The following is a 25,061-nucleotide window of genomic DNA, read 5'->3' as shown; positions in this document are numbered from 1 at the left end:
CGGCATTTGGGGCCAACGGCTGTTACTTTAGTTTGCTATTTGAACAAATAAGAAGATGTTTTTATTCCTCTTGGGAAGCAGCAACTCTCCTCTGACTCGGGCCCGTTCATATTTTCCCTGAATAGTAAGGAGTGTATTTTCCTTTGACAGACATTTATTTTTAAAAAGGGGTTAAGTACTGAAACTGTTGAGATTTTCTTTCAGAACGGAAATAAAATATTTTGACATTTATTAGTTCCATAGAAAGCTGTTATAAAATAGGCAGCAGCCTGGTTTCGTAAGCCCCGCGTGCTCTACTGTTCATGAAGGGAGACGGTCCTGAGTGCCAAAACATGATTTCCCCACAACAAATTCCTACGGAGATTGAAATTCTTGCTTCTTAACCTAGATATACAGCGACTTGCACATATTCCTTTAATTCTTTTTTTGTTCAAACACCATAGTCGAGATCTTCTTTGGTCCGATCCCCAGCGTGTGTGACCACTGCCACAGACCAACTCAAGAATCCCAGTGTCTGAGCGAGGTGCTGGCACCCCTCCTCCCTACTCCCCAAAACAGGGTCCCGGTGACGGCCGGCCGACACGTCCCCACCCCGGCGCCCTTGCCATCCCTTCTCGGTTCCTGCAGGCAGTGCGGGCATCCTTGGAAGACCCAGACTTTACTCCAGAAAGGGCATGGGACCAGCTGGGTCTTGGTGTCCTCACCTGTGGCACCTGCCCAGGTGTTCCTGACAAGGTCGAGTGACTTGATTTGCACAAACGTGAGTGGAACAATGGACGTGAGGTGGATTAAAGACCTGCCCCGTGGCAGGGTGGCTTCGGGAGGTGTGGCCACCTGCCCCCTTCCACACGCACCTAACACTGATGACACGTAAGCAGAAACGCCGAACAGGACACACACAGCCTGGAAGGACGAAGGGGGGAACGTTCCAGCTGCAGGAGGAGAGGCCGCCGGACTGCGGAGAAGCTGGGGCTGCCCTGCGGGGTGGCACAGTGAGCCAGGCTGGTCCTCTGGAGGGGGACACACAGGGACGGGGGACCCAGGCCCTCTGCAGGGGCAAGGCCTGAAGGGCGGGTCCTGATAAACAGAGATGGTAGAGAGTGTGCTGTGTGCCTGGGGCTCCAGATGGGGGCGGGGGGTCCCCCAGGAGGAACCACAACCACAAACCTGCAGAGCACGTGAATATGGACAGCGGCCCCAGGGTGGGGGCGATGTCACACTGAAGCAATTCCATGAAGACTGGGCCAGGGTTTGGGGGGCTCCTTCACAGCCGTCCCCCCCGAGACTGGTTGGCCTCAGGGTGAAGTCTGTGCTCCCCGAGGCAGCCTCCCACTCCGCTCCTGTAAACCGAAACCCTTCTCCTGACCCCGGCGAGCTGGCAGCCCTCGAGGCCAGAGGCCCTCCATGCGGCAGCAACGGCCCTGTGCAGGGAATACTTCCCTGGCCGAACTAGCCCTGCGGGTAAAGTCTCTTCCTACTAGGTCTGGGTATCCCACAGAGTGACCGCCAAGCACCTGGCCAGCAGCAGTGGAAGCCAGGGGATGGCGGGGAAGAGCGTCCATGTGTGGAGGGAAGCACCATGCAGAGCCTCTCGCCCTGGATGAGATCTTTCAAGGCAAAGGCTCAACACCATCACCCCAGGACCATGTTCTTCAGTGACACAGATGACACCCCGGGGCACAGATCCTGACGCACAGGTGGCCGGTGTGTTTGACCGAGACTGTCGTGCCCTCGTGCCACTACAGCAGTGACCAGAAGGTCTGAAGGGTGGGTGAGCTGCGGGTCTGACTGCCCTCCTGGGCCAGAACCCTGCGTGGGTGGGGCCTGGGGTCCCTCCGGGGCCAAGAAGCCTTAGACCCCACATCTGGCACAGCGGGGTGGCGGGATGGCTGGTAGCCAGCACCAGGGCCACAGGGGGTGACCCTTCTACCATGGAGGTTGGGCTCCCTGAGAGCGTGTGTTCCCAGAGAGGACGCGGAGGCTGTGGCAGCCAGCGGTGAAGGGTCACCAGCAGTCACAGAGCCCGCCCCAGGGACGATATTTCCCCTCCGTGTCCCCCTCTTCCACATCCAGTCCTCATGGAGGTGGTCAGCACGTCTCGGGGAGTGACGGAGCTTTGGGACCCTGAGCCCAGGGGAAGCCCATGGCCTGGGGGTCTCTGTGACTGCAAGGTGCGAGCCTGAGCTTTCCAAGGTCCTCGCATCATTTCAGAGGAAGACAGAGAGGCTGGTTAACTTCTATTTGCTGGATCAAATACACACGCTCAAGGGGCCTCTGTTTACTGACCGCTGTATTCTTGTTCTGTCGTCTCCGAGAGGAGGTGGGGTCTCTGACCAAACTGAGGGGTTTGCTTCTCTCTCCCTGGGCCCCATCGGTTTTGCTGTCACTGACTCTGCGTTGCTGGCATCACATGCAGGACGGGCATGTCCTGGCATCGACGGATCCCGTGACGACGACGACCGGCCGTGCTTCTCCCCGGCAGCGTGCTGGATCGGAACCCCACATGGCCACATCAGCTTTCTTTGTACAAACAGAGTTGGAGTTTCTTGATTGAATCAGGATCCACACATCACAACTGGTTCATTTGTCTCTTAAAGTCTCTTTGAAAAATTGGTTGTATTTTTAAAATTTACACAGAGAACGGTTTGCTTTTTGAGGCAACAGGTCTGGGCGTATCAACAAAAGCACAGCAACGCCACCACCGCGAAGAACAGCTCTCCCCAGAGCGTCCTCGTGTGGGCTCCTGGGTGACAATCCCTTCCCAACCTCCTGGCGCGGGGGGCCTCTCACCCGCTCTCCTCCCCCCTCCCTGTGTCTCTCCCGGGGCATCTGGGTCGTAGACTCGGTGTGTGTTTCATGTCAGGCCACCAGCACTTGGCCCGGTCGGTGTGAGCGGGTTTCTTGTCCTGACGTGCGGGGGTGGGGCTTGCTGGGCTCGCAGCTGACCGTCCCGGGGAAACTCAGGACGGCGACATCTCCCTCTGCGAGCATGACTGTCCGCACACTTTGCCCACTTGCTGAGGGGGATGCTTTGTTCTCTTGGCTGGGTACACGTGCTTGGGGAGCTCTGATTTCCAGGGGTTTTCTCCGGCGTGGGGTTCCCGACGCGTTCCCCTACCCAGCTCGCACACCGAGCGAACGGTTTCATTGTGGTCAAGTCCGGACGGTAGATGTTTTTCTCGTATCGGTCACGCTTTTAGTGGCGTTTCTTTAGTTCTGCGTTTTGTGGTTTTATGCTTCATATCTAGGTCTAGATTCCATTTCACTTACTTTCTGCAAAAGGTGTGGTCATATCCTGGCCGCAGGGGATGCTCCGTGCTCCCGTGCCACTTGCGGGAAAGACACGCTTGCTCCGCTAGACTGCCTCTGCTGCTCGGCGCTCAGCGCAAACGACAGGCTGTGCGGCGAACCTCGGGAAGCAGACGTCAACGCCAGACTTGTCCTTGTGTGTCTCTGCTTTATGCGTCAAAGCACTTACCTCTCAAAATTATACGTCTTATTTATCAAAGCGTGAGCAGGCCGGTCACATTTCACCAGGATGGTTTCCTAACAAAAAAAAAAAAAGAGCACACAAGGCGGTAAGACTCAGCCAGGGCTGCACTGACCATCCTGAGCGGAGGCTGGCAAACCACCACTCTTGGGCCAGTCTGGCCTGTCGCTTGTTTTTGCAAACAGTTTTAGTGGAATTCGGCCACACCCTGGGTTACAGACTATCTACGGATGCATTTTACTCAACCACACGATTGGGTAACAAGACAGAGACCATATGGTCCCCAAAGACTGTAACACTTACTTCCCTTCTAGGGGAATGGCGGGCCAGGCGCTGATGGGAGGAGTCGCCTCTGTGGAGGCTTGCCCAGCGGGCTCCTTCTCCACAGCAGACAGACAGACACGCCACGGCCCAGGACACGGACTCTCGGGGCACCTGACAGCTCAAGTCAGGTGTAAGACTTACCCAGGACTCAAGAAGTCCCATCTCAGACTTGCTATAATTTAATGATAACTGCTGGTGCTTAAAGTTTTTTTTTTTTTTTAAAACCCATCAACTTTTGATCTTGCTAAACTATCCCCACAGCCATCGTGTGTGGAGAGAAGCAAAGGCTGCCTTGAGCAAGAAATGCAGCTGTAGATCCCCTGTCCTTAGGCAAAGAAAAAATAAATATTTCGAATTTATTCCAATTCTAAAACAAAGTGCAAATTCATGAAAAGACAGGCGTACAGAAAGAAGTAAAAAATAAAACAACAAACAACAATTGCAGTGGTGAATAGCCCATAGACGTTTGATTTTTCCGCGACAGCTGTTGGAGATGTGTCTTCCCGTCTTCTTACCGGTGCTTTGAGAGAGAGAGACTGAGACAGAGAGATCGGCCGCTCTGTAGACACAGAAGTGGGCTGTGGCGTGCGGACTCTGTAGGGCCCCCAGCTTACATACCGATCTCGCCAGAGAGCCGAGCCTTTGCTGTCTTCATAACTGAAGGCGAAATGCTATGGGGACCACAGGTGGGCACCGGGGAAGTCAGCTTGTGAGACAATCAGTAAGCAGTAGCCCTGCCAACACGTTCAGTCAAGCGCCTTGTGTCTCTCTCTCCTTCCTGACACCTGCTGCCGCCCTGGCTAACAAGATGGCCCCAGGCCCTCCCCCGAGCTGGTCACTCTCTATGTCACTCTCTCTGTCACTCCCAGGTGACACTCTCTATGTCACTGCCTTCCAGGTCACTCTCTATGTCACTGCCTTAGACGTCGTCCCGACATGTAAATGGAACAGGAAGGGGATGAGGTCAGTGTAACACAGAGAAGCAGGTGGCGCACAGCGCGGGTCGGGGGCGGGGGTCACTCAGGTCCTCACTGCCAGCTGTCACTTGCACCTGGCAGAGTAGGAGGCCCCTTGCTACCATAACGAAGAGCTCAGCAGAGCCGACGGGGCTGGAACCTGCTCCACAGTGACTTGGGCCAGCAAGGAGAGGGGCCTGACTGCGGCCTCCTTTGCAGCACGACTCCCGAGACGCCTAATCTGGTACATACACGGAGACTGTGTGCAGCTGTGTCCCAACCCGGCTTTCAAGAATCAGGTGCTATTCGCCAGGGAGTCGCTGATGGGGAACACATTCCTCCGCTGAGTATCCCTGGAGCACCGTGTGTCAGAGCGGCATCAGGGGCGCCTATCCCACACGGTAACCGCGATGTTAGGTAACAATGATAATACCGTCTACGGCAGAAGGAGCTCCTAAATCTTTTCCACTCCCAAACTCTGAAAGCAGATGCAAGAAAGAGCTCTCAGACACCCCCCAGGACTAAGGCACGGACACAGTTTTCAGAGCAGAGCCCAGATTCCTGGCTCCCAGACCCAGAATCTGACCAACATCCTCAGTCCCTCCCTCCCTCCCAGAGGCATATTTTTGTTTTTCTGTTGCCTGATCGTGGTGATATTCCTTTAATATTATGCCAAGACGTAACCCTAGTGCCTCACGATGAATTGCACAGGAACACACACCCCAAAGTGTTTTACTGCTGTTTTCAAACGATGGAGTTTTAACCATAAAGAAAAACAAATGAAAAATGCTAAGGTTCACAATGTCTCACCCAAAAGCTCAAGGGACACCGTATAAGGAACATAAAAAGCCATAAAAACAAGCCTGAGTCCAAAGTTCCCCATGGCTATTTAGAATGTCATCCCACAGTGGGATCACTACATCTTAAACATCTGAAATCATTCCAAGAGCAAAGTTTCATTTTCCCAAACACAGCTTAAATGTTCTTTCCTGCCTATCCAAACAAATACTTCCTCATTCATACGGCTAAACATCCCTTCTCCTCACAAGTAAGATTCATTCCATCGGCCTTTTAGGATAATTTCCTTTTATCTAAAATTTCAAGCTCTTGCCCTACGACACCCTTTCTTTCTGGAGGGGAATGGCCGGACGTGCGGCAGGGTGGACGAAGACCCTTGGGGCTCCCCTGCGGCGTGGGCGCACCTGCTCGCGGGACCCCGAGGCTTGTCGGGGGCACCATGTGGCAAGGTGCCCCGCTCAAAGCCGGTAATGAACAAAGCCATTCTCCCGACATTGAGCTGCTTCCGTATCTGTATCCAATCCCCTCGGACGGCTTTCAGAAACATCCAGGGCACACAACTCTTTGCCATTGACTCAGCCGTCACATTTTGAAGCTAAGTCAATTTTTTTTTTAAAGATTTTATTTATTTATCTGACAGAGAGAGACAGCCAGTGAGAGAGGGAACACAGGCAGGGGGAGTGGGAGAGGAAGAAGCAGGCTCCCAGTGGAGGAGCCTGATGTGGGGCTCGATCCCAGAGCGCTGGGATCACGCCCTGAGCCGGGCAGACACTCAACGACTGAGCCACCCAGGCACCCCGAAGCTAAGTCAATTTTAATCCAACTGCCACATGCTGAGACCAGAAGCAGCTAAGTGAAGGCTTCCATTCAGAATGGAAGGCCCTGCCCTTGGGTGCTCCTTCCCGGTCCTTGGCCTTCGTCGCGCCGACCACAGGGAGGGGGCTCACCTCCGCTGGGGACAGTGGAGGTGAGCAGTGGACGCGCTGTGACTCCACTGCCAATATCTAAGCTCCCTCTTCCCCATGGCAGACACTCAACACTATCTTCGGGGAGTACTAGCTCCTTATTCCGCAAAACCTGCTGGATGGGCCGAGTCTTGCAAGTATAAGGCAACAATCTTCTCCCAGGAGGAGACGTTTGGGTTCCACGGCCCAAAACAGCTAAAACAGTAAAAGACGGTCATCACTGTGGTCGGTAGGTTTTCACTAGTTCCTCTGAGTCGCTACCTGCATCAAGACAGATAAATCTCAGCAAATTTGTGTTGAGTCTGGGGACACCTGGGTGGCTCAGTCGGTGAAGCATCTGCCTTCAGCTCAGGTCATGATCCCAGAGTCCCAGCATCGAGTCCCGCATCGGGCTCCCTGCTCAGCGGGGAGTCTGCGACTTCCTCTCCCTCTGCCTGCCGCTGCCCCTGCCTGTGGTCTCTCTCTCTCTTTCTCTCTCTAATAAATAAATAAAATCTTAAAAAAAAAAACAACATAGGCTCTGTCTATGAAAAAAAAAAAACCAAACATGTTGAATTGAAAACCTCAGTCCCCCAAAATACTAAAACTAGCCAGTGACTTTTTAGGACCAAACACAGATAGGAAATTTATATACATATAACCCTCCATAGTATATACGGTTTTATTTGTAAGTATAATTTATGTAAGTTTTTATACCTAATGTGTATTTTAAATATTGTATAATTTATAGGTTTTATTAACATCTATATTTATAGTATCTGTTCAATGGAAGACACCTCAAAATAAGATTTGAAGTGGAGATGGCCTCAGACGGGGAGGTGAGGTGGGGGGTCGTCGCCACGTTCCCGCTCCCGCACTGCGTGACAGATTCATGGAGCTTTGGATGTTACTGAGCTAAACAAGCAGGCATAGACTCTGAACCACCCTAAGTCCTGCATAAAAAACAGCACAACCAGACAACAAAACAAACCTCAGGGACAGTCACTACAAAAAGTGGTGGGTTTCCCTCCGAACTGCACAATATGGGGGAGTGAGGACGCTAGACAGAGCTGAGGTCAGGAGGCCCCGGGGTCTCCCTGACTCTGGAGCCCGGCCTCTGAGCTGGAGAGAGCCCAGCAGGGGAGTCCACCCATCATCACGACACTTAACAAACCTCCACTGGTCACCTGTGCAGGAAGCCAGGGAACCCCTCATTATTGCAAAGCTCATATATAGAGGGGAAAGAACAGAGCATCCCTGTGGACTGTCCCTCGGGTGACATCAAGGACATGGGGGAAGCATCTCTTTAAAAGTTCCCAGGACTAAGGGAAGAAGGAAGGACAGGGCTGGATTAACCCTGTTTCGTAACCTGGTGACACAAATGAGCTTTACCTTTGCTCCCATCACCGAAAAGCACTGCCCAGTAAAGAACTCACCCCCTTCCTGCCTCAGGGACAGAGCCTGGGTTTGGCCAAGCCTCTGGGTCCACCTGCCTCTGCACAGGACATGGAGAGGACAGGGGAACACGAGGAGCTGCACCAAGAACGGACATGCAGTCAGGAGGATGAGATGGTGGGAAACTCCCCAGGCCCTCGGGCACCATCGGCCCAACAGCTAAGGGAAGGTGCTCTTGGGCCATAAACTATAAAAAAATGAAACTAGGTGATTCCAGCCAGGTCCACAGACAAGCAAAGGAGGCCGAGAAACTTGGTGGCCGGTGTAAGGTCCCACACATCTTGCTGGTAAGAGCAGGAAGCCCGGAGGGGGGCACGTGTGTCTCCTCTGTCATCCTGTTCCCATGTGGTCATTTGGGGAGCACCTGACTGCAGAGAGGTTAACACTACGGGGAGCACCCGAGCCACATTCCACGTGCCCTCAGGTCTGCGGGCCTCCCTCTGAGTGGGAGCAGGGCAGCTGCAGGGGCTGACATTGGGACCAGGACCTGTGAGTATGGCAGAGGGGGCAGGGCTGGAAAGAGGCGCACAGACAGGAGGGCCCAGCCGGTGTTCTCCGACCGGCTGCTCATAGCCTCGGCCATATTCTGAATGGATTATTTGTCTCGGTTTGCAGGCGTTTTTGACGCATCTCATGAAAGGCTTCAAGGAAACACATTCTCTTGTCTGTGCTCTATAGTCCAGTGGGCAATGGCCTGAACTCAAATCTGAGGTCAAATCCTGCTGTTTCTTCGTGCAGGCTGAGCTCAGAGAGACTGCCAGTCTGCACGTGGGTGCCCCGCCTTTCTGCCTCTGACAAGTTCAAAGATGCTCCTTATGTTTTTGCAAATTCACCCCTAAAGCATCCCTATTTCCTTCCCTGTTTCTTGTCACTGGGAACACAGCCGCTGTTGATCCCTCAGGGCCGGACCCCCACAGCTGGTCGGCGGGGTGCCACCCAGCCCCCCTACCACGCACGGCTGCTTCCGCCCCTCTCATCCCGGGAACGGGACACCTGTTCCCTGTCCACCCAAAGCTACCCTCTGCTCACTGGTGTTTCGCTCCAGGAGTCAGACAAAGACCACAGGTCGTGTACCCCACACCAAGTGCAAACGATGTGTCGTACATTCTTTAGGATGACTTAAGGATAGAGACGCTTGGCGCAGCGTGCCAGTAACCGAGAAGGGGAGTCCAAAGACCCCACACGCTGTGCCACAGACCATAAGCAGCCAACTTCTGTTCAAGCGACCGTAGCCTACACAGCAGTGCTATTTATGCTGTCCTCCTGCTGCCCCGACGAGGACACAAGGGACGGTGTTCATGTCCTGTTGGGATTATTTCTCAAAAACAGCCGGATGGATATATGCGTCATGATGTTTGTGTGTCGCTAATAAATATTAGTAAGTAGCTCCTGATGCCCTCCACATTCACAGCGCGCTGGTGCCCTCCACATTCACAGCGCGCTGGTGCCCTCCGCATTCACAGCGCGCTGGTTCCTTCCGCATTCACAGCGCGCTGGTGCCCGACAGGGCTGGGCCTACACTTGCAGGCATTCTCGCCACCACTTCCCCTCTGAGATCAGGAACACGGTCAGGGAGGGCAGCCCCTTGCACAGGCACAGGTGTGTGTGTGTGCGTGCATTGAGGCGAGATGCTGGCAAGTTTCCACATGCCGGACAGGGGAAAGGACAGCACAGCATGAGCGTCTGACGGTGGCGTCCAGCTCGGCCTGGCTCATCGGCGGACCCTGCCCGGGCCTGCGGGACGCCAATGCTCACAGGCTCTGCGGTTCCCTGGGGTCTTCGGTGAGAAGCAGCCACAGCTGTCAGTACAATGAATACAGAACCGACTTGCTGATTCTGACTCTGCTACTGCGTGGTCACTCTTCCTTTCAAAGTCTCATTTCCTGCCGTCTGTAAAATGTGCTCGCAGTGGAGTCTGGTCCCCACGGCAAGTCCGTAGTTCCAAAATTTGGATTAAATTCGTCATTCATGAAAGAAAGAAATACCGGGAACTCTCACCGTAGTAGATACTGGGGAGGGGAGTCATTTTCGGACACCAGCTGCTCTATGGACGTCCCCACGAGGCAGCCCCTCGCTCGTGGCAAATGCGCCTTCCCATGAGGAATACGTCCTGTCCTGGGATACCGTGCACGCTGGAGACGGGATGGGGGGCAAACTTTTTGTGAATCTGGATTAACAATATGAAATAACGGACTAGTAGGAGAAGAACATGAGTCTGAAGTAAACTGACAAAAGAGAAAGAGAACTGATTCCTGAAATCCTGTAACTCCTTAAAAATCCAAACGTCTTCCTCAGACCACAAGTCTGTAAAAGTCACACTTGACGTTACGACAAATTTCAATTCTTCAAAATTGGTTCATGTTTGAGGGACTAAATCTTGATTCTAGAAAACTCCCGTGAGACACACAATTTTACTGCAGGAAAGAGCAGGTGTTCACAGTCCTCGAGCAGCTGGGCAACAGCCAAGGCCGCGCCCTCCACCCGTGACTCGGGCCTTCCAATGTCCACCGTCGCTGGTTGGTCCTGTTATGGATAAGGAGGCCCCCGTAGCCTGGAATGAACTAGAAGTGTGTGTTTCACTCCCTCGTGTGCATGGAGAGAGGCTGTGCCCAGTCCCGAACTGAGTCTTGTGGTGAACACGGGTGCGAAGCCGGTGTGGGTAAAGCAGACGAGCTGAAGACAAATTCCTCCAAGAATCCCGAAGACGTGAACAGATGCAGGGAGGTGGCACAGACGGTGCATTTCAGACTGGGACCCCAGAAGGGCCTTCACCGGCCGTGATGCCTGTACTGAGTGCGCAGGGTGGGAAGGGTGGGCCAGGCCCAGAGCACGGAGGGCGTTCTGGCCCGAGGAGAAGTGCAGCGTCCTGCAGGCAGCATCCGGTTGGTCCCCGTCAAGGCCAGCGTGGCAGGAAGGGTGCATCAACGGTCTGGTGGCACGGATGGGCAGAAAACAGAGGTCGGAATCAAGAGTTTTCGACCTCGCCCTTAGCTTCTTGTGCCTTCATGGAGGGGTTCCGAGCCCAGAGGCCACGTATCCGACCCACTGATCTTCAGAGCGGCTCAGACACGCGCAGCTGACAGAGGACCAGTCAGCTAGCTCCGGGGAGGGCAGCATGGCCCTGAGCGCAAAGGCGATGCAGTGGAGTAAATGAGACCCAGGGAAGTTTCCTGCAGAACCGAGCGCTGATAAACCGAGAGTCCACGGTGACTCCCTTTCTGGCGTGAGCAACCGAGTGGATGGAGTTATAACTTGCACAGACAGAGAGACAGGAAGACGGGTCTGTCCAAAGGGGAAACCAAGAGTTCAGTTCGGCATGTTGCGGTTGGAGAGCACGCGAGCCGTCCCAAGTACCGCGCTGAGACTCAGGGCTGTCCAGAGCAGGGACACAAACGGGGCACCTTCACTGTGTTTTCACCTCATCCCAGCAGGGCTGGGGCCGTCCTGGGGGGCAGACGCCGGGGCTCCCGCCCCATGCCCGGGCCTCCGCGTTCTCCGGAAGCCGCAGCTGCTTGCAGAGGGTGCTGGCCACCCCGCTCACCGCAGGACCAGGTGAACCCCAGGTGAAGGACCGTACAGAGCTTTGATCATTACAGACTTGGTCTCAGGCGTCTTTGTAAGCACTTTTCAGGAATAGTTTTGACCCCAAGGACAGGTATTTGCATGAGAATCGCTTGACTAGGCTTTGTTAGCTGCATTCAGAAACTCCAGTCTGTGAGGGTCAGACTGAATGGTTCAGAAGAGTGAAAAGTAAGGGAGAACCGCAGAAAGTGACGGAGCCGGCCATCTGGTCTTGCCTAGCTGAGTGTCATACAAGCCACGGAAAACCAGGAGAGGGGCCAGGCGGCGGCTCCGTCTGAGATGGATTCTATTTACAGGTTGAATCCAAAACTATTCAATGCTGAATTCGGCGGCAGCCTGAAAGGAAATCCAACACAAACCCAGCCCCTTCTGACTTTGGAAATAAGAGTCCGCCGTGGGGTCACCGCACCGACCATGTGCCCCTGTCGGCAGAGTCAGTGATACCAAGTGTCCAAACAAGCAGCTCTGTTACATCAAAAAACAACTTGGAGTCCACTGATTTCTTTAAACAAAACCCAAAATCACCCAACCAAAAGCAATGCTATCTTATCTTGATGGGTAAAATGCAGAACACCACAAAACCCTCCGACTTCTGAACCTGAGACTTCAGTGGGCCTCGGACAGGGACTGGAGAGGACAGTGACAAGGGTGAATGCAGGAACAGCAAAGAACAGCAATAACACGGGACAGGAGCCCAGCAGGCCCTCAGCACATGAGGGTCAGGCCCCAGGCTCAGGAGACATGTTCCTAAAGAAAAATAACTCCTGAAGGTCGACCAGGGCACCCACAGACCATGCAGAGTGCGGAAAAGGCCGGAACTTCAACACCGTTACTCAGCACCTTCTCCTATGAAAAGAGGTCAAGAGGATGATCCTGACGGCTTCTTTTAACTCAAATTCCCAAGAATAAGCATTTAATTTGTCTCTTGGTGTTTAAGGCAACATACAATGCATCCAATGATCAGTGAAAAAATACCTAAAACCAAAGACATTCTGTTTTCCGTAGCCTGTCGGAGGGGCGTCTAACACAGCTCAACAGTTCCCTGGGCCTCTCGATCCGCGGACTGAAGGGTCCTTGCAGGTTATGACAGGTGACCACCACAGGATGGCCTCCAACGGCCCACCTCGTGGCGGCGGGGCGGGGGCGGGCGAGGAGCTACACGTGGCTTCCACACATGGCTTCCACGCGTGGCTTCCGCACGTGGCTTCCACACGGCTTGCGGTCTAGAAGCCGTCATCGCAGCTGAGAGTTCACATCCCATGCGCCTCCTACGCTCACGCTGCGACGGTCGTAAGCTGTGCTGAAGCAGAAACCCGCGTCCCTAACCTTTACTGACGGAGACTCTCCAACGTGCACAAAACTGGGGGCAATGGGGTAAGGCGCCACCACCCAGCCTTGCGGACACTCGTCCATCTAGTTTTATGCACGTGCTCAACCCACCTGCTAGTTCTCTGGCATATTTTAAATTAAATATCAGACAACATCATGCTTGGATTTAACTGATGAGGACTCTTTTTTCCGCACACCCACCATGCCGTTACTAATCTCACTTCATAAAGTTACTATGACCCCCTACGTACTCCAACTTCTCTGGCTTTCCCCAAAATGTATGGTCACGGCTGGCTTGTTCAGGTGTGCGTGAGCCTGGTGCGTCTCTCCTTCCAGGTCCTGTCTCCTTTCTTGGTGCTACGGATTTCTCAGAGAAATCGGGCCACTTGTCCTGTGAAGTGTCTCACATTCTGACTGGGCTGATTTGTCTCCTCCCGTTCAGAACGACAGACCCTGAGCCTCCGTTAGATGCGGACTCAGCTTTGAGCCCCAGTTTCTCCATCGTGGGGCTGCGTCCACCACCACAGCCCATCGCCACTTCCTAATGTCCGAGCGTCTTGCTGTCAGGAAACTTTGAGGGCTCTGGGTTCCAAGGGATTCCAGAACCTTCCATGGTAAATATCCTGCTGACCCCTAACGGTCTAGCACCCACTGAAGACTGTCCCCCAGCACCATTAGGGCCTTCAACTGCTGACTTCTAATTTTATCACTCACTCTGTATTAGCTAGAATCCTCTACAAAGAAAAACTCTCCCTAGTCAACTATTCATTTACCCTGAAATGCATTTCACACAGGAAAGGCATCATAAATGTTTAACTCTTTGTAGCTTTTTAGAAAGACTGATGGCGTTCTAGCACTCTGCACTCACAGCCACCGAGGAGCCCCACGTCCCCGCATGTGGAAGCCAGGCTGGGAGCTGGGTTCCCACCGTTACTTCCAGGCCCTCTGGGTAGATAAAGCTAAGAAACACGCAGGTTCTGAAGCGAACGCAAGACCCTGAGCTGGCAGTAAATATGGCCACTGCATAAATTTAAAACCACACAGGTCAAGCTCAGCTGCATTGGTTCTAGACTTGTGTTTCCTCCCTTTGCTCTAACCCTCACGTCTCATTCATGCACGAGCTCATTTGGGAGCTGGAAAACCAGGGTAAGACGAAGGTGAAGCGACTTTCCTCACACACCCCCACAGTTAGGAGCCTTGTGGCTTCAGATGAGGGAAGTGCACCCAGAGCCGGATTAATTCCTCCCTCCCGTGGAAATCAAGCAATAGAACCCATCTCATTATCCAGGGGGCATGGAGTAAAGGAGGAAATTACTCTGTGTTCACCCATCTCTGAATTACTCTCAGGGGTCGAAATATCTGGGCACTATGGGAACCATCACACAGAGAGCTTCTCCAAAGACAGTGTGTTGGGGACATCACTCACGTCATCGACGGCGTGGACCACTCCCGCAGGCATGGAGCTGGGGCTAGAAGGACAGTGAAAATACACATCACTGCAGAGTTTCCATCTGTTTCCCCAACATCCAAAGTCTTCCACACTCTCTACCTCCTTCCTTCCTTCCATCCTCCCTCCCTCCTTCCCTCCCTCCCTTCCTTAAAAAGAGAGAGTGAGAGAGAGAGCGTGTGGGGGAAGGGGCAGAGGGAGAGGAACAGAGGATCTCTAGTAGACTCTTTGCTGAATGCAGAGCCCAGTGTGGGGCTCAATCCCAGGACCCTGAGATCATGACCTGAGCGAAATCAGGAGTCGGCCGCTTAACCAGCCGAGACAGCCGGGTGCCCCGAAACTCCTCAACACTCTTGTTTCTGCTGAGCCCTCCTTTTGTTTCCGCTTTATGGTCCTCCCTACTGGTCCTCCCCTTGCCACTGGCTTTGCCTCTCTGCCCCTCTCTTCTGCCCCATGCCTCTCTCTTGCATCATCTCTGATTTTCTCCCCTTTCCTCAGTGTCCCCTCTCCTCCTTTCTTTTCATGTTCTCTGGAAATGTTTTCTCTCATGCCTCTGCTCTTATTCCATACTCCTGTGTGTCGTAGGAGTGAAATAACATCTCTGCCCCGAGTCTCGGGGGTGGCTGATGGGCAGCAAACCTTACAGCATAGTCTCTGTCTTCAGGAACTCGGGTGTTGGAGGGCAGTCGTGAACCTGGAAAAATGCAACGTGCTTCAGAGCAAACGTTAAACGAACGTAAGCGAGCTAGGAGCACGGACAGAGCTCACGAGACCTCCGGTGAAGTGTTGAGAAGCTCAACAGTGGGGCTGCCTGCAATGATGGAAACAGCAGCTGGAATGCCGCTATGGCAACGGGAAACCACCTGCTGGTGGAGATGCGGCACCAGGGGACCGCCGGCTGGTTACACCACAGTTCCCGACACACCTGGCTTTCAGGCCTGACAAACGGCTGCTTACCACCAGCCACCACGGCTCAGGGAGGACTGAGCTAACAAGATTCAGCTGCCGTCAAAAAGGTGCCAACTGTGTTTCATGTTGTAGGGCTGGCCCAGGCCCTTCTGAAGACCTTCCGAAGTCACGGGCTAGGCTGTAGGATATACACATCAGTGAGACGTGAGGGAGGCCCTTCCGGAAGAGCAAGACTTGGGCGGGCGAGGGGAGGACCCTGACATGAGCCAACTTACAGGGCAGAGGGAGGGCCTGTTAGCTACAGAGCCACCTAGGAGACTGACCTAAGGGAAGCAGGGGGCTAGTGTGTGGCATCGCGTGGGTTGGAGGGCCCCGAAGTGGAATCCATTCCGCAGGCAGCGGGGCGGACCTTTCCATGCGGGTTTGTTTCATCCAGGGAAGAAGGGAAAGTCCTATTGAGTATGGTTTTCAAGTAAACAGCCAACTCAAACAATTTCGGATAACTCTGTGTTATTCATTAATACCATCAAAACTCTCTCCGAGTTACAGATAGCAGCTGCGTCAACACTCATGACCTTCTCGCACCCCTGAGGGGTCTCCGGAGTAAGGAAAGAAGGACGCCCCTCCCCTTTCACGGACTAACACACAGAGAAAGGACCAGCCAGAGCTTGGCCCTGCCAATCGCTGAAACAGGCCTGAGCCATCGCGCAGCAGAACCCCTATGACGCACACGGAGCTCGCGCAGAGATCCTGGCCACGTTCAAGCCACATTCCGGCGGCCTCTAGCTGCTCCGGTCCTTCCAGAAAACAACCCTCACCTGGAGCATGAGAAACCCTGCCCTGGGGCACGCCGTAGGTACACTGGAGGCACGGGAAATTGCTGCCCTTTCTCTTTCCTTTAACTAGACACACGCACACGCTTGCACACGCACACGCACGCCCAGCGCAAACGCAGATTACCTGTCCCGTGAAGCTGCATCATCCAATTCCTTATCGAAGGGCAACAGGGGGCGGATTCGGCAGTGAACTCGGATATTCCCTTTCAGCTCCTACAACAGAGTTGGCACCTGTGAGCTGAGGCGCACAGCTGCGGGGACCATCTGCTTCCTCAGAGAACGCATGCTGGGTACCGCCTCGCAGGACATGAGCCTTGGACTGCCCACCGCACACCGGCTTCTGAACACCACCCCGGGCGGTCGGTGCTCTTTAAAGCTTTTTGAAAATCCCCATGTAAATTTGTTCACTTGGCAAATGATCATCATGTGAGAAGTATCAGGAAAACACCTCTCAAAGGCTACCTGCATCCCACTTGTGAGGCATTTTAGGGGAAGTTCCTGAAATCTGGTACTCCTGCTGCTTTTCCAGGCCCTGCAAAGCGTTCGTCTAGACCGTGGCCGGACGGGATATCGCGGAGACAACCACAGAGGAGAACTGACGGCTGTGGAGTGTGGCAGCAGCGCCACATGTGCCCGCGGTCCGAGACGCGAGCCGCTTTATGCAAGCACGGCAGTGTGCATGTCTGCGCTCGGCCCACGAGCGACGGGGAGCGGCCAGCTCCTGCGGGATCCTGGCTCCGCCGCACCTCTCCCTCTGGCCCCGCGCTGGCCTCGTTCACCCACTGGTCCTTTGACGACGCTGGGGCCATAATGAGGACGTCTGTTCCTCCTCCACAGGACAGCGTGTCAGAAACACAAAGTCTGCCACTGTGTCCCTTGGACCGCCCTTCCGCGCTCACTCCCACCAGCACCCCCCCACCCCGCGCATGTCGCGAGCCGCACTCCCCAAATGGCTAAGGCAGCCTCGTCTGTTTTCATCCCTCCCGAAGCACCATGGCCAGAATGAGCAGCACATCTCCAGGCGCACGTTTCTGATGTTCTGATATTCTTCCACCCTTGCAGCCGAGCAACCCCCAGCTTACTTGGCAGCCCCGGACACCGACGACCTATTCCGTGCTTGGGATCATCACCTAAAACCAGGAGTTCTGCATTCACCCGAAGGGAGCCTCTGCTCCTCCCCAGCCCCCCAGATGATAGACACACCGTGGGAAAGCAGGGGAACTGTCAGCATGGCTGCAGCTTTGCCAGAATCCAGCATTCTGTGGAACAAGACGTGGCCTTGGGAACCAAGCCCACACTGTGTCATGAGACGGGAAAGACCACGCAGAAGCAGGGGGAGGGCCGGGCGGGAGAAACTGGGAGAAGGCAGGTGAAGGGCGGTGTCAGGTGACCTGGGTGGTGGCTGCACCTGTGAGTGAAGAAGTGTCACCCGCTGAAAGCGACAACCACCTCCACTCCACGGCACCCAGGCATCCATCGGCAGAGCGGGATGTGGTCTGAGAAGCCTGGGCGTGAGGGACCAGGTCCCCAGACTGAGCCTGCGGTCCGGGCTCCTGTGGCAGGGCGGCAGGAGAGACTCCTGCTAACACCCACAACGACCATGATGGTGATGAGAGTTCCAACATGTTTTCTATTTAAAAAGTGATCTTAGCTCACAAGGTGAGGCAGTCACCGGCGGTCACCTGTCCTCGTGCAGCTTTCCCGAGCTCCTTCTCTCATCCCACATCCTCAATCTGCACCTGGGTACTGGGCATTTTGTAGCCTACTTGCTCTGCTTAAGCCTAGCGCTCTAGCCTGTGGAAATATTTTGGGATACTCTTTGCCATTCAATGTGTTTGCTATAAATCCCTTTCAAATTCGTTTCCTCAAATACAATAATATGCTTTTCCATCTCCGTCAAGTCAGTAAGAATTAGGATCCAGAGAGTCTGGACAGAGCCCAGAGGATGTCCCTACATGGCCCCTTTCCTGGCTGTTATCCGGGCGGGAGTCCCTGGCTTGGCGGGCCTGCCCCTCCCTCACCTCACCGCTTCCAGAGAGTCCAAAAACCAGGGGGGGGGAGGAGGCTGGCCTGTGAGGGATGGCTCACAGCTCTTATACTGACGTTCTGTTCATTAATATTTCACGTCACACTTTTGCAAATGCCTGGCTGAAGACCAGATACCCCACATCTCTCCTCTTTTCTTGATGTAATACCTGGAAAGGACATGAGAACACTGTCGTTCTCATACACTCCTGCTGGTTCCAGGGAGCGACGCGTTCTCCAAGTGTTCAGAAGGCATCCTTTGGCGATCTCTGATTCTTACCCAGGACTCACAGCCAGTTGAGTCAATCAGTCGTGAAGCAGAACTACTTTTACTTGGTAAACACTGGGTAAGTGAGGCACCCAACTGAGTTACAGACTGTAGGGCTGTCGGGTCCCTGGGCCTCCCTGATGCCGGGACCTGTGGTCGGCTGGTGGGTCTTCTGGAGCACAGAACGCAGCGGGAGCGCCAAGCCTCGTCCCACCTGGACCTGATTCCTGCCCGAGGGCCCGCCTGGCCCTTTCAGGCGCCTGGGGAGAGCGTTGGCACGGCGGCTCCTCCCTCACCTCTCACCTGGTCTTTGCAGCAGGGCGACACGGCTGTCAAGACCAAGTAGGAACATGCACCAAGGTGCTTACAGAGTACCTGGTCGGCAGGAAGTGCGCTGTGGATGTGCTCTGCTGTCCTGGCCTAGGGCCCGAGCCACACGGGGTGACAGCCTAGCGGACAGTGAGAGCCACTCCTACTAACCCATGGGGGAGCCCTGGCCCGGGAGTTCCCAGGAGCATAGGCTCAGTGGGACTGTGAGCTGCCGGGGCTCCAGCACGCCAGCAAACCTCACTGAACCAAAGTTCATCCAACAAACCATCAACTCCGGCCTCATCCTGTACAGAAATGGAACCCGGAGTCCTCATACCTCCTGGGCCTCAGACTTCACACTGCTTAAGAGAGAAAAGCGAGCCATCCTAGGCATCCTGCTGATGGCGGCGGAAGAAAGCTGGGGTCAGGGCTGGCCAGGAAGGCTGAGCTCTAAGGATCCCCGCTCGCCCTTCAGGGCGTGCACGCCCTCTGCAGACCCCTGCTCAAAGGCGCCCCCTCCCTGGCCCCGGGCCCTGGAGCTCAGCTGAGTGTCCGACCGCCCACCTGCAGGCCCCAGGGGCTGGTCCGGTCCCATCCGGATCCTATCCCACCCCTTGGCCGATCAGCCCAGGCCCCTCCGTGCCTGTGGGCCACGCCTCCCACATGGGCCACACCTCCCCACTGGCCACACCTCCCTCGGCTGTCCACCGCCCCACCCCACCCCTACCTTTCACTGAAGTCCCTCCTCCAGGTCCCTTGCCTGCCACCCTTCTGGGAATGACCGCTCACCACCAAACGATTGTGAAGCACCTTCCTCTTCTGCGTCTCCAGCTCATACCGTGCATTTACTTCCTGCAAGGACCGCTCCAGGTGACCCGCCTTTGACTGCCAAGCTGCGGGGACAATTTTACCCCAAGTGCGTGTGAGGTTTTCAGGAGAGGATCTTCAAACCTCTCCCTGTGACCTGCTCCACCTGCAGGAGACTTTGGCATCCTGAGGGAAAGCCGGGCTCTTCTCCCCTTCCCTCAGTTTTCTGTAAATCACCCCCCTTTTTCAGGGCCGAGGCACACCATTGCCCATTAGATAACAGTACTGTCCCGGTTCCTGGAGCGCGTGACACAGAGGACGGCACGTGAGCACACACGTGGGTGCCTGTCCCTGGCCTGAGACCCAGCAGGAGGGTCCCACCTGACCAGTATGCCTTCATTCCTACGGTGCTACGGGGGAGAGGACTTATAGCCCTGGGGCCAAAGCATCTTGCTCCCTGGGCTGTAGGTCTGGTAGGTGACAAGAACATCCCCGTCTCCACCCAGTAGTGACCAAGCCCAAGAAAGAGCTGAATGGACAGAATGGGACGTCACACCGCATCTCAGGAACATCTGACACAGGAGGCTCAGTGGGGACACAGCACCCATGCAGGGAAGGCATCAGTGTCAAGAGAGCCTCTTACCGTCCCAAGAGGACAGGGGACTCCCTGAGGGGTGCAGCCACCAGGACTGTGGCCCCAGCCCTGCCTCGGGGTCTGCCCGTGTCCACGCCCAGGCACAGCACAAAGTCACAGCAGATGCCAACTCCACTCCCTGGCAGTCCTCTGTCTCCACCCAATAGGCTGAGCTGGCCCTAACCACGGCTTACCCAGCAGAGCCTGGTGGCAGAGCTGTGCCCTCTGGACGGCCGCCACCATTTCGGAAAGACCGTCCTGCAGGTGATCCCGGCAAGCTCTGAAAACCTCCAGGACAGAGGCTCGCAGCGCCTCTATGTCTTGCTGCAGTGTCTGGACCACAAGAACACACACAACCGAGAGGATGCTATTGACCACATTGCACCGTAGGGAGCCATCACCTAAGTGTCTATAAGATAAGAACACAGCCACACAATAACACAATCACGCACGCAATCTCCCGCAAACTGAATCTATTTACAGCTGAAGTTCTCACACGTTAGATGGAGGACAGCTTTCTGTCCACTCTGGACTTCCTCGCGAGGCTGGCCCAGCCCCAGCCCCATACCACCCTCTGCATGCGGGAACACAGCTCTGGTCTTTTGTGGTGACCACCCTCGGGGCCACACTGTCCTGAGCACATGGAGAGAGCCATGCTGGCCCCTGTGTGCGTGTGACCCGTGTCCAGGTACACCTGCGAGAGCATTTAGAGAACTCTGGGGACAATGGAGCCGATAAGCGGTATCCCCCACGTCAGGGGCTCTTCCCTTCTGAGGCCGTGCGACACTGTTTGGCACCAGGACAAGAGGCCCAGAAGGAAGGAGCTGACGTCCTGCGGTTTGACATCTAGCAAGCAAATCACGAAATCCCAGCCAATCTAAGATACGTGTCCTTGGTTTCTTAAGTCTTCCTTTCTGTAAAATAGAGACTGTTTCCATATGTTTGGGAAACATTCCGATAAAAGGTCCATACAGTATCTTTAGTACATGGAATGCAGATAAAGTTACCCACTTTTGTCAAAGATGGGGCCCTTCCACTGAGCTGCAAGACAACAAAGGATTCATCCTACATAAATCTATTCTGCAAGCTTTCCTGCAGTTCAGTTCGATGGGAGGAAAAACAAGCCTCTTGGGGCAGACTAATCATGTTTACAGATGGCGTTTTTGTTGTCGTGATGACGATCTTTTTTCCCCTTCTAGCTTCTACCCCGGTCACATTGTTTGTAAGGACAGGTGAACAATGCCCCTAAGCACAGGATGGTATAAAAATATCCCAGCACCACGTCACCCTGGAGAGCTGCCAGGTGCATTAGAGCCATGGCCATGTTTCCGACTTTTCTTTCCAGCTGCCCCAGCAGTTCCACCAGGAGCGGCTCCCCTGGAACCACGGTGGCATGTGTCCTGGTTAACCTGACCTGCATTAAGCCGTTTTCTACCATTTGACACGAGTCAGGAAGAGGAGCATAGCGGGAGCAGGGCGGTGCCACACAGCCCGGCCCACGGCCACACGGAGCTTCTCCTTCCCACGTGGACTCAGGACCCAGGCCTCCTATTCAGCAGGTAGCCGCAAGGAAGGCAGAGCATCACAGGCACAGGAGTGCTGCTCCCGTCTAGTAAAGAAGGCCACGTGGGTAAACCATGCTGGAAAATCCACGATTGGTAACCGAGGAGCGTGGCTTCCTTACATCAAGCTCCTTTTAATCTCTCAAGAGTAGATCTCTCCTGACGGGCATAACATCCACGGTTTCACCAGAAAGCAAGCGCTGTGAGTTACGGGACACAAATCCGCTGCGTAAACAGCGTCCAGCTTATGGGGAACCGCTCCTACCTGAACTCCGCGGCGGAGCTGGGGTGCGGCCGGGGCTGTGCTTCTCCGCAGCGGGTCCCGCTCGTGGCACCGGGAGCAGAGTCCTGCAGCCGTGCTGCCCCCCGTTCCGGTCATTCCTCGGTACTGTTGTGCACAAGAGAATAAAGGATGATTCGAAGTCTGAACACCTTGGGGCAGGTGCACTTTCTCTGAGGGGAGAATATTCACCCGTCGTCCACTGAGCCCCACCTGCGTGCGGGAAACCGCTGCCCGGCCCACACCACTCACGCTGCACAGGGCCCACGCGGGGGGGCAGCCCCGGGACGGGGGTGCAGGTGGGGCGGCACGGGGAGGGGTGCGGAGGTAAGGGCCATGTGGACATGGGGCGCAGGTGCGGCGGCCCCGGGACGGGGGTGCAGGTGGGGCGGCACGGGGAGGGGTGCGGAGGTAGGGCCGTGCGGACGCGGGGCACAGGGTGGCTGAGCCTGAAGACATCCGCGTGCGACAGGGGTTTAAGGGCCCAGGTGGTCTGGTCGACGCAACAATGGAGAGAACAGTGAGGGGAATGGGGGTGAGGGGAGGCCACAGGCCTCGTCAGTAATAGGGTCAGCGCCTGGGCGTTTTCTTCAGGGCAATGCCAAGCCAGCGGGGATTTTCACGACACATACTTGTTCAGGAAGATGGGTCTGGGAGCTCGGCGGAGAAGGATGGAGAGAAGGGCTCTCATGGGGGACAGAGTAGATGAGTCAGGACACATTCAGGGATGACCTGGGCACCTCTGGGAGGGGACACGCTGGGACAAGACAGGGGCCACAGCAGCTCCCGGTCCCTGGGCCATGTGGCCAGCTGGGGAGGGGCCATAACTCAGGTCCCAAGGAAAAGGTGACGCATTTGGGGTTTTGCTCTTTGTTTTGGTTTGTTCTCCACATGTTTGAGTGTCGAAGCTTCCCCATGGTGTCCTTGCAGCTCGTAAGTACTGAAGAAGGTCTCCCCTCAGACACTCAGCTGTGCGGTCCCACACGGTGATAACAATGACAACATCGTTGCCTCGGCGACGCGGTAAGATCGATTTACCGTGTATTCAAGCAGGAAGTGCACAGCCCCAGAGCCGCGGGGCGCATGTGCCCGCTTCCCTAGCGGAACCGGCTTTGCTTTGGGGAGAGCACAGAGGAGGGTGCAGGCCTCCCAGGACAGTGGGGTCTGTGTGGGACACGCGGTCACCGACGCTGGCCCCTGCCGTGAGGACGAGGCCCAACAGGTGCGGGGCTCCCCCCTGAGCATCTGCACCTGACTGGACAGCAGAGAGTGGGAGGGACGCCAGCCAGGCAGACAGGAGCGCCTGGAACAGGAGCTGCTGCGGGAGGCCGGTGCGGGGACAGCCCAGGGCGTGGGATGAAGACCCCTGAGGACCTGCGCCGCCCACTCCAGAAACGGAGGCCCAGCCGCTGAGCATTGGGGGTTGGGGCCCCACCTAGCTGGGGATCTTTCTCTGACGCAAACATGATTTTCTGGGTGTCTGAATGTCCCTCACTACGATTCTTTCTGCAGCAGGTAACAGGCAAGCCTGCCGTGAACTGGGCAGAGGCTGGACCCCTTCGCGTCGGGCGGGAAGCCTGCCCCGTAGGTCCACCGCTCTGCACGCTGCGGCCCGTCACACTCCCTCCGTGCCGACGGCTGCGGACAATCCGCATCTCACGGGGATGAGCTCGGAAGGAACATGACCCGGGGACTCAAGGCTCTGTTCCTGGCTGACCGTCACACAGGCCTGGGCGCTCCTCTGGTGACAGAAAGGAAATAAAATACACCAGATAGCAGTTTCACTCGACTGGGCTCATTTGCATCAGGAGTTTTGACTGAATTCCACTCAATACCTTAAAAGCAGGAAAGTACCATGGTGGTCAGTAAATGAATTCTGGGGGCAGACAGGACAGAGAGTTCTGTTAACTTCGAGTAGCATTCCGCTCCCTTCCATTTATGCTCCAGAGTGGGAGACGTCCGGCAGGTGCCAGAAGGAGGTGTGCTTGTGCCTCTCGGGACGGACCCGTCTGATGGTCAGGGTTCCGCGCAGGCCCAACGCAGCTGAGTCCGCATCCTCCACCCCTGAGGCCGAGGCTTCCTGCCAGCTCACATGTGATTGACACCAGCGTCTTCCCTAGACTCCAAACCGTGAGGACCGCTACTTTCTTTCAGTCAAAGCTTTTGGCTGCATTGCTCCTGAAACCACATCAAGCAAATTCTTCCCGTGCGCCGGGAGCAGGGTGGACATCTGAGCTCCGTGTGCAACAGTGAATGGGACACGGAGGTGGCAGCTGGCAAGGGCCACTGATGAGGCTGGAGAATCTGTTACGCCACAGGGAAGCCCAGGAGAACCGCCCATCCGCGGAATTATGACGACCACAGACCACCTCTCGAGCGGCCCGCATGGCACGTGCCGGGAGCCGTGTGGGCACAGACTCGTACAGACCAGTGCTCGGGGCATCACGGGGCTCACTGCCTCCACCCCTCTGGTGACCGAAGACAAAACTGAAGCAAAATGAAGGCCCTAAAATCACAAGGCTCAGATTCTCTCCAGAAAAAAAAAAAATAATGTACATATAAATATGCAGACCTGTATCCTACAGTCTCTGGTATCGCCTGTAGGTCCAACAGGAATTCAGAGCGAATGAAGCAGAATGACCGAGTCCTGTGCACTGGACGTGGGGCTGCCTGCCTTCCAGGGCTGGGCTGGTTTCGGAGAAATGGGCAGAAAGCTGCAGGCGTCCAGGGGGAGTGGGCAGCCACAGAGGCTCTGGGGAGGCGGTCGGACTCGTTTTGGGGGAGACACTGAAAAAAGGAACAGTGTCCACGTGTGGGAGGAGCTGTCCCGGAGCCGGGATCAGCCACTTTCTGCACAGAGAGGACGGAGTCCGACAGACAGCATCCCGGCAGAGCCCTGTGCGCCCGGATCACGACCCAGATGCACCCCGCCCGTCTCCACCCAGGCACACGGGCGGAGCAGGGGGCGTGGGCCACAAGAATGAAGATGTTCTGTTTTATAATCATCAAAAATGACTAAGGGGGCCTTACCATACAAATGCCAAAAATTTACAGGCTTTGTATAACTGACGCGCTACACCTAAGAATCTTAAATGTGAAAAAAATG

General features: G+C 55.3%; 1 protein-coding gene across 5 annotated transcripts in view; it reads right to left on the bottom strand.

Annotated features, from left to right (window-relative positions):
• The window catches only part of KIF25 (kinesin family member 25), a 52,710-nt gene that overhangs the window by 17,425 nt on the left and 10,224 nt on the right, over nt 1–25,061 (bottom strand). For 3 of the 5 annotated variants that reach the window (XM_034669471.1, XM_034669469.1, XM_034669470.1), the window contains exons 3-8: nt 21,941–22,063; nt 20,308–20,446; nt 19,462–19,565; nt 16,195–16,283; nt 14,305–14,347; nt 3,479–3,546 (exon numbers count right to left, since the gene is read on the bottom strand). In XM_034669471.1, the coding sequence (XP_034525362.1) occupies nt 3,479–3,546; nt 14,305–14,347; nt 16,195–16,283; nt 19,462–19,565; nt 20,308–20,446; nt 21,941–22,063 (566 nt within the window). Of the gene's footprint in view, nt 1–3,478; nt 3,547–14,304; nt 14,348–16,194; nt 16,284–16,532; nt 19,398–19,461; nt 19,566–20,307; nt 20,447–21,940; nt 22,064–25,061 lie in introns of those variants that run through there. The other 2 variants (XM_034669472.1, XM_034669474.1) reach the window with 2 other exon arrangements.

The sequence above is a fragment of the Ailuropoda melanoleuca genome, chromosome 10, assembly GCF_002007445.2.
Source record: "Ailuropoda melanoleuca isolate Jingjing chromosome 10, ASM200744v2, whole genome shotgun sequence".
NCBI lineage: Eukaryota > Metazoa > Chordata > Mammalia > Carnivora > Ursidae > Ailuropoda > Ailuropoda melanoleuca.
The sequence above is the reverse complement of the archived record's forward strand: the minus strand, read 5'-3'. Positions and strand labels throughout refer to the sequence as shown.